Source organism: Colias philodice, chromosome 2 (genome assembly GCF_061535455.1).
Source record: "Colias philodice isolate Cphi_HAF_F1 chromosome 2, ilColPhil1 Martin Lab GWU primary, whole genome shotgun sequence".
In the NCBI taxonomy this organism is placed as follows: Eukaryota; Metazoa; Arthropoda; class Insecta; order Lepidoptera; family Pieridae; genus Colias; species Colias philodice.
The window spans coordinates 3,469,559-3,477,294 of record NC_143087.1 but is presented as its reverse complement, the minus strand read 5'-3'; the positions used below and the strand labels follow the sequence as shown (position 1 = coordinate 3,477,294).

The following is a 7,736-nucleotide window of genomic DNA, read 5'->3' as shown; positions in this document are numbered from 1 at the left end:
ACTTACATCCATACTTATATGGGCGTAGCTACTGCGGTATCAGCTGTATCAAGAAAATGATTGTATGTACCTATACGCTAAAGATATTTCGTTATTTCAGACGTATGTAAAAAACCGGCCAAGTGCGAGTCTGACCAGCACACCGAGGGCTCCGGACAAACCTATTTTTTACGATGTTGTAACTTTAAATTTATGCTTTTAGCAATTTTCCCTTTATCTGTGCTATAAAACCTTGCTTCGTACCAAAATTCAAGACCCTATGATCACGGAAAGAATCATGTAGGTTTTGATTCCCTTGCGCATGCCGAAATTTGCAGCACAAACGGGTGTAGGTATCTTTTGATTTCGTGGGCTTATAAGTTTTATTGTATCACAGCTACTAGGGACGACTTGTCACTTGAGCATTCAATATTAATTTCAGCTAGATACCTCCACGCGTTCCTGAGAAAACCCTTTTTCCTGACAGACAGACAGACATATGGACAACAAAGTGATACCTATAAGAGCGTATACGCACTATGCGGGTAGCCGCATTGCGGGTAGCCGTCCGGCTGACCGCAAGCACAATTATGTACGTAATATTCATTTCTATGCGCACTTTGCGGTCTGCGGTAGCCGCATCGCAGTGCGCATAGAAATGAATATTACGTACATAATTGTACTTGCGGTCAGCCGGACGGCTACCCGCAATGCGGCTACCCGCATAGTGCGTATACGCTCTAAGGGTTCCGTTTTTCCTTGTGAGATACGGAACATGTTCGGAACCACCGGAACTCTAATAAATAAAAATACCTACCGGATACCATACCAATTTCCTTCGTATTGTCATTTATAATTAATGGTCGAAAAAGTATTTACTTTAAAGTCAGCAGCTAAGTGCTAACCCAAAAGAAAAACAATAAAATATGTGACAAAGTCATTATTTACGTTTAGTAATTTCGGTCAAATTGAATAATGTACACAGACGATAATAATTCAGATAGGGAATGCGAATTTGATGAATTAAGTTCGGAAGACAGTCCCAATGTTACAAAGAAATCGTTATCCACGGTTGGCTTTAGAAATAATGCAGAAAATCAATGTGCGCGACCGATGGCATTACGGGCTACTCACTCGTTTACAGGAGCAGTTGAAGAGTTGAGATTTTGTGGCAATTTCCATAGAATGGGTATAGGTAATAATAATTTAACATCGTCACCTAAGACAGCACCAGTATGCCCATGTGGTTGTCTTCTCAAACCCGCAGTCACTGGGCCATTCAGAACTAGAGAAAAATCTACCCTCGCTCTCCACGTCGTTTCGCCCGAAGTTTTAAACCATCACGGATATAACTTTGAACCCAATGAAATAGCTATGTTTTGGAAGAAAGATTGCAGAATGTTTTTATGGAAAGGAAAATCGAAAATCAAAACTATTAACTCTGATAAATAATGATAATAAGGATTAATATCATTGAAAAACCCATCAATATTTTGAAGTATGTAATTTATTAGTTAAATGCAAATAAATATCTATGTATTTAATCAACAATGTGTTTCATTTATTTCCTACCAAATTCGAAAACCTTAAACTACTGTAATGTTTGAACAGTATCCAAGGGTTGCTTCTCTACGCCAGGCATTGCTGCCTCTTCTGATTCACCACAAGAAAATCGAACATAGTCAATTATTTCAACTTTGTTTTGCTCCAAAATTTCTAGAACAGTGTATGAAGGATCTAATAAATATTCTTGATAGATCAAACACGTTTCGTCATCTGAATTTTTAGCTTGTTCATCTTTTTCTTTGTTACCAATCTTCAATGGAGCACAACCTACAATGTGTTGGCATAATTGTCTCCCGATATCTTCGACGTCATTTGGTTGTTTGTAGGCTAAGAGCGCGCCATATTTTCCCGCTGAATAGTCTCCAGGAACAGCTGGAGCTGGATGAGTGTACGCAGATATTTTTACATCATTGCTGTTTGCTTTCCAACACTCTGCACGCCTGAGCACGGCATTTTCTCCCACTGAACCGATAAAGAGAGCTATAACTTCGGATAGTTTCTTACCATCAATACTAAGGTTCCCCAATTGCTCACTGTCCAGCTCCATCTGAAAATAAAGTACATTATTATTTTTCTGCAAATGTTAAAATCATGATAGCCATAATTATACCCGGCGCGGCGAATGATGATCCCATGACAGTTCGTCTTAGTGATTGCTCGTATGATGGGTCGTGTCGATACTTTACTATTTTATAGGCAAAGGTGTGGTTTGCATTCAGCCACGTCGGTAAATATGTTTTTACAAATATTATAAAATGAATTTTTAACTAAAATTTATAACGTCTATTAAGTTGTTATTGTATTAATTTAAATTTTTTAGCATAAATTAAGTAGGTAAGTAAAACGAAAGTTTTCCAAAACATAAAAATGCGCCTTATCATTTTCACGTAATTTTTAACCCGTTTAACACAGTGTATATTATTTTATCATGAAAATGGAAGCCCCCTTTAATTTGTCTAAAAAACTTATATTATCATAGGTAAGTAAATTAGCGCAAACGGTAATTAATTAATTAATTATGCTGCGATCTTCTGTTCCATTCAATAGTGAATGAACTAAAGCTTAAGCATGGATAAAATGTGAACTCGTTTCCATTATCGAAATTTGTTAATCGATACTTTCCGCACTAGTCGATAAATGCCAACGATGTAAGTTTTGTAGGACGTAAACGCAAAGTCAGATTGATATAATTTCTCGTAAATGTTAAGAATTGTTATAATTCCAACGGAATATCATTGTTGTGGCATAAAGCTACGTAAAAATTAATAAATGCCATTTTTAGACGCCTCCAATACGTTTCTAATTTAATGGTGACGCCATTACAAGTTTGTCTCTTGAGAATAACTGTCAGTGTCATAGGGATCATCATTCGCCGCGCCGGGTATAAGTTACTAGTAATTATTATACTAGTCGCCTTATAAAAATTCAAAAGTGCTTTCAGAAGGAGTCTTCTTAATTAAATAAATGTTTGAGTATAATATCTTGTAGAACCCACACATTATCATTATGGTAAAAAAAACATTCTCTCCAGTTAGTTACGCACGCATTCTTAAATCCGATAAAAATAAGTTTTTTTTTCAGTAAGTATAGTTTATGATGAAATGAAATTGATAAAAATCTCGTAATTGCGAAAAAATGGTTTGAATTGTGGATGTGTTATTTGGTGCCATAAAACGACGACACTCTATATATAGATATGGGGCTCAAACTTGATGATATGGAACTTCATTCGGAATAATTTTTCTGCTACTATTTACATAAATTTAATACCCTCATTATGCAGATAGAGTATTTTAAAATACTAATTATAATACTACTAAATCTTACATATAAACTCAAAAAAAAATGTATGATATAATTTACTGATGTGGTATCAAGCATTAATTTATTTTGTCACTCTGCTAACATTGTATTGTAAGTTCTTATGAGAAAACATGCAATGCGCACAATGGCTTATCTGGTTTGAGAATGCTACCATAAGCAAATATTTTACATTATTGTACAGATTAACCACACAATAAGTGAAGATATAAAATCGTTAAGAAACGCGCATATCGAAAGATAGTTCAAGATGTGGCATTTTCTCACAGTAGATACTGGTCTATACCAGAAATACTGATTTCTGGTGTGAACTAAAATAAGTTCAAGATGTTATACAGCAAATATCATATTTTACTTACTTTTGTAATAGGTCCTTTAGCTTGCATGTGTGTGTGGGCGAATTTATAGCAAGCGAGCGTAGCATCTTCCATCATTTTGTGAAACTTTTCGTTTTTAGCCACAAAGTCAGTTTCACAGTTTAGCTCTACGAGAGCTCCGTGGTTCTTGTCAAATTTAACAGCAACCAGCCCTTGTAGTGCTTTCCTTCCAGCTAGTTTTGTTGCTTTTGCCCAACCCATAGCTTGTGCTTGCTCATTCAGCCATGCTTCAGCCTGAAAATTAACAATTTTGTTTTTACTATAAAAATACTGTGTTTTAATATAAAATAAGCTTTATGCTATTAAATTTCTTTTTTACAGTTATATTTAAACCTTTAATGAAACTTAAACTTTTAAGGGGCAATCCATAAATTACGTCACACAAATTTCACAACTTTTAAACGACCCCCCCCTTAGGTGACGTCACACATTTTTCAAAGTGAAACATATTTAGAAAAACAGTTAAGTAGGTACTATTTCAATTTTTTCACATTTTTATTTCTCGTAAGATTAAATGTCTCACTTGCATTATAACACTTATCTAGAAATTAAATGGTTTTGTGAGAAATAATAGCGAGAGTGCTTAATAAAAATTTAAGTTTTTTTTTTCACATATAAAATTTATGATTACTTAAGTATTTTAAATTTCACATGTGACGTCACAGAGCTTTTGACGCAGGGGCAATTTTATTCATAGCTTGATAAATAATTGTACTCATTACCTTATCACTATCATTGTTATGCATTTCCAAGGCCTTCTTGCAGTTGGCAATAGTGTATCCTGTTTTCTTCCTTAGTTTAGCCAACAAAGATGATTCTGCGGCACGGCAACCAAAGCTTGTGTGGAAACTCCTTACTAATTGAAAGATCATCTGCAATAATAAATGAAATTCCATTACTTTTCTGAGAATTTATTTATTTGGCCTTCCATTGTTATGTATGTGATTGATAAGATCATTGTTACATGAAGTTTTAAGTTGTAAATGAGTCATTCCTTTTATTTTATTAAATTACATTTAAATTAATCATCATAAAAAGCTTTTCTTAATGATGTTATTTACACATTCATACTCAGTGCTGTTATAAGAGTAGAATGAACACATGATTTTGCAATTACTTAAAAAAAGTATTCAGAGATATTATTATTTCTGTTCTTATACTTTGAATTACAAAGTAAACTTTATTCTATGGTAAGTATAAAATATAAATAAAAAAGTAAGCTTACACATAAGAACACTGTTCAATATCACATTAATCCTACTGTCATACAAGTAGTAACTTTTCTATACACATCTGTTTACACAATTATTGAAATTACAACACAACAACATCAAAACAGCATTCAGTAATTATTTTTTTGAGGATAATACAGCTAGATGATCCACTCATTCAAGCCTTGCTAAAGTAACTATGTTTACATGGCCTGGTTTATGACATCATCACTCCACTCAGTTCAAGGCTATCAAACCATAACACAGAAATTCTGCATACATATAATTAGTAGCTATGTACAGTGTATAAGCTATACATGGCTAGTAGCCTCAGCAAAAGCATTATAACTGTTACCTTAGAATATAATTTAACTGTTTGTTTCATGACAAAAATCAAAACCTATAAATGAAAACAAAGATATTTAAGAATTGTATCATCCAGTTATATATAGATTAGTACTTTGATTACCTACGTACTTGTGTGATATCTTTATAACTGTCATAAGGTACAAAAACTGGCCGTGTGCAATTTGTATTCTATATTCTAATTAAAAAGATAGTATACGTTGTCATGGAGAAATCAATAACTTTGCATTGTTATCTAGTGATCAGTAGATCACAGAACACTATTACTCCTAGCGGCAGTAGATCATAGGAGAGTTGATTTAAATAATATATTTATATTTTATCATAGTCAAATGATGTAAAATAAGTGTTATTTAAGAAATTTGAAGTCCAGAATACGATAGAAGTTTGTATTTTTACCTTTTTATAGCGATTAACAAAGTAAGTCGAGTTTCGTGAGGCGCAACAATATTGTTTTTATATTTTTCTTATACAATATTATTGAATTGGAAGCACGTAAATCAATAAAATTGCACAAGATTTTGGTTAGAAAATTGAAAAATCCATCATTCTGTAAACTTCAAATTCTGTCAAACCCAAACTGTCATTGAGATTGTCATTGACAGCTTAAGTTTCGTCGAAAAACTAGTCCGGTTATGGTACGAAATAACTGAAGTTATTATGGAAATAATATATAAAAGATAAATAAAAAAAAGCCAATAAAATTTGATGCTACTTTACATATAATTTTTTCTTAATTTTGCTATATTGTTCGACCAATTTTCGAAATTTCCGCCATTGTACGTCAATTGGCGGGAATTTCGAATTAAAAAAAATATTGATTATCATTTTTAAACTTTGTAACAAAGTTTCCTCGGATAAAAAAGCCTTAAACATGAAAGTGTGTCTAATAATTATAATTTTTGAATAATGCAAAACAACATGCAGTTTTCGATTGCTATGTAAAATGTAAAATATTGCTTTTATTTCAATAAGGTGAAATCATGCAAAATAATAAGCCGACTCGGAAGAAAAGTCAACCTGGTCCATCCTCATCAGATGTAAAATTACCTAAAATACCTAGAATTAAAATGCCCGAAGACTTTAAAATACGAACGCAACCGCTGTTTTCGCTTCCGGAAGAAGTGTTAAAATTGCCCCCGGCACGGTCGAAAGCTGCAAAAATTCAAGCATCAAAAGCAGGACCTAGAAAAAGATCTAGCGGTAGGTATACTTGTAGGTCTTGTGAGTGTTTCAAAATGGTATAGTTGGAGCTGTTTGGATGTTTATTTTCAGTAATGCAAAGCTTCACAGCCATGAGAAAAGCTCGAGAAGAGTTTAGAGCGAAATTGATGAACTTAATCTGCCAATCGTCGCCCGGGGAAGATGGTGATTCTATCCCCTCTGCTGAGGAGAAGAACATGTTACGGTACTATTACTATGTGAGATATGGAATTGATACCATACACGTTGCACCGCTTGATAATAAAATTATTTTACGGTGAGATAAATTACATTTTTATAATATCTAAGCTGTTCTATTTACTAGGTCCATCGTGCTAATATAATTTTGATTGTAAAATTTAAATGAAATTAGTTTGAATATTATTGATGTGTCTTGATATCTTCAAATATTTTTAAAACGTTTAAAGTACGTTAAATATTATTTCTGATATGTTTGTTTTCTTTTATTTAATGTTCACGAAACAAAAATCACTGTTTTAGGGTTCATAACTTAATACCAGCAAAACTTAAAAGATGGAAGGAAACTCTCTTTACATGCACAGATGAAATGAGAGAGGACTTCATGATGAGCATGAAAAAAGCTATCGTGGACTTCGTTCTGAAGGATCCAAACACGGTTTGAACACTTTTTTTGTCACAAAAAAGTAAAAACTGAAGCAGATTATTCTCAAATTTTAATTTACGAATAGTTTCGGTTTATTTCTAGGAAGAGTCTTTGGAAGAAGAAGATACACCTCTAAAACAAGAGCTGGCAAAAAAAGATGATGCGTGGAGAAATCGCTATGTGGTCGCCAAGAAGTATGTGAACAAAAACCTGCACAGTGTGAACCCTTGTATTGCACAGGTCTTACAAATATGGTGGAAGCAGTTCAAGTTAGTAGTTGGTGCTCTCTATTATTGTGGCAAAAGTCAGTAAAAATTCATTTTTTTTAATTGATTGCCTTGTGTATGTGGTAGGTCTTGTATTGAATTTGAAGTTGAGTAAATATATTACGAAACGTTATCGAAGACAATTATTTCGTGAGCTTTAATATCTTGCATTTTTGAAATTCTGCTTTCCATGACATCGTGTGTAATGTAATATTTTTAAAGCTGGATTCCGCAGCTATTAATTATTATTTATCTCTGTATACAAATCCCATCAGCTGTTTTTTCATTCTTACAAGTTAATGCGTTAATTATGTAGTAGGAT

The 7,736-nt window shown here is 33.2% G+C and overlaps 3 protein-coding genes across 5 annotated transcripts in view; 2 read left to right on the top strand and 1 right to left on the bottom strand.

The window, feature by feature from the left end:
- The first annotated feature begins 832 nt into the window (after positions 1 to 832).
- On the top strand, positions 833 to 1,498 carry LOC149490259 (uncharacterized). The gene has a single exon (XM_089702084.1). The coding sequence runs from the start codon at positions 955 to 957 to the stop codon at positions 1,429 to 1,431; it is 477 nt and encodes a 158-aa protein (XP_089558210.1). The 5' UTR covers positions 833 to 954; the 3' UTR covers positions 1,432 to 1,498.
- mEFTs (elongation factor Ts, mitochondrial) lies at positions 1,482 to 5,886 on the bottom strand. 3 transcript variants are annotated; one of them, XM_089702064.1, is made up of 5 exons: positions 5,720 to 5,886; positions 5,310 to 5,354; positions 4,466 to 4,615; positions 3,726 to 3,977; positions 1,482 to 2,092 (listed from the first exon to the last, which is right to left on the bottom strand). In XM_089702064.1, exons 2-5 carry the CDS (start codon positions 5,337 to 5,339, stop codon positions 1,571 to 1,573), a joined length of 954 nt encoding a protein of 317 aa, XP_089558190.1. In that variant the 5' UTR covers positions 5,340 to 5,354; positions 5,720 to 5,886; the 3' UTR covers positions 1,482 to 1,570. The 3 variants fall into 3 exon arrangements, with proteins under 3 accessions (XP_089558190.1, XP_089558191.1, XP_089558196.1); XM_089702065.1 differs by lacking the exon at positions 5,310 to 5,354; XM_089702070.1 differs by lacking the exons at positions 5,310 to 5,354; positions 5,720 to 5,886 and adding an exon at positions 4,969 to 5,249.
- Positions 5,887 to 6,612: 726 nt separating this feature from the next.
- Dhc36C (Dynein heavy chain at 36C) overlaps positions 6,613 to 7,736 on the top strand; it is a 52,714-nt gene continuing 51,590 nt past the window's right edge. Inside the window, exons 1-3 of the mRNA XM_089710096.1 lie at positions 6,613 to 6,800; positions 7,025 to 7,160; positions 7,251 to 7,417. Of these exons, the coding sequence (XP_089566222.1) occupies positions 6,616 to 6,800; positions 7,025 to 7,160; positions 7,251 to 7,417 (488 nt within the window). The 5' untranslated portion in view covers positions 6,613 to 6,615. The remainder of the gene's footprint in view (positions 6,801 to 7,024; positions 7,161 to 7,250; positions 7,418 to 7,736) is intronic.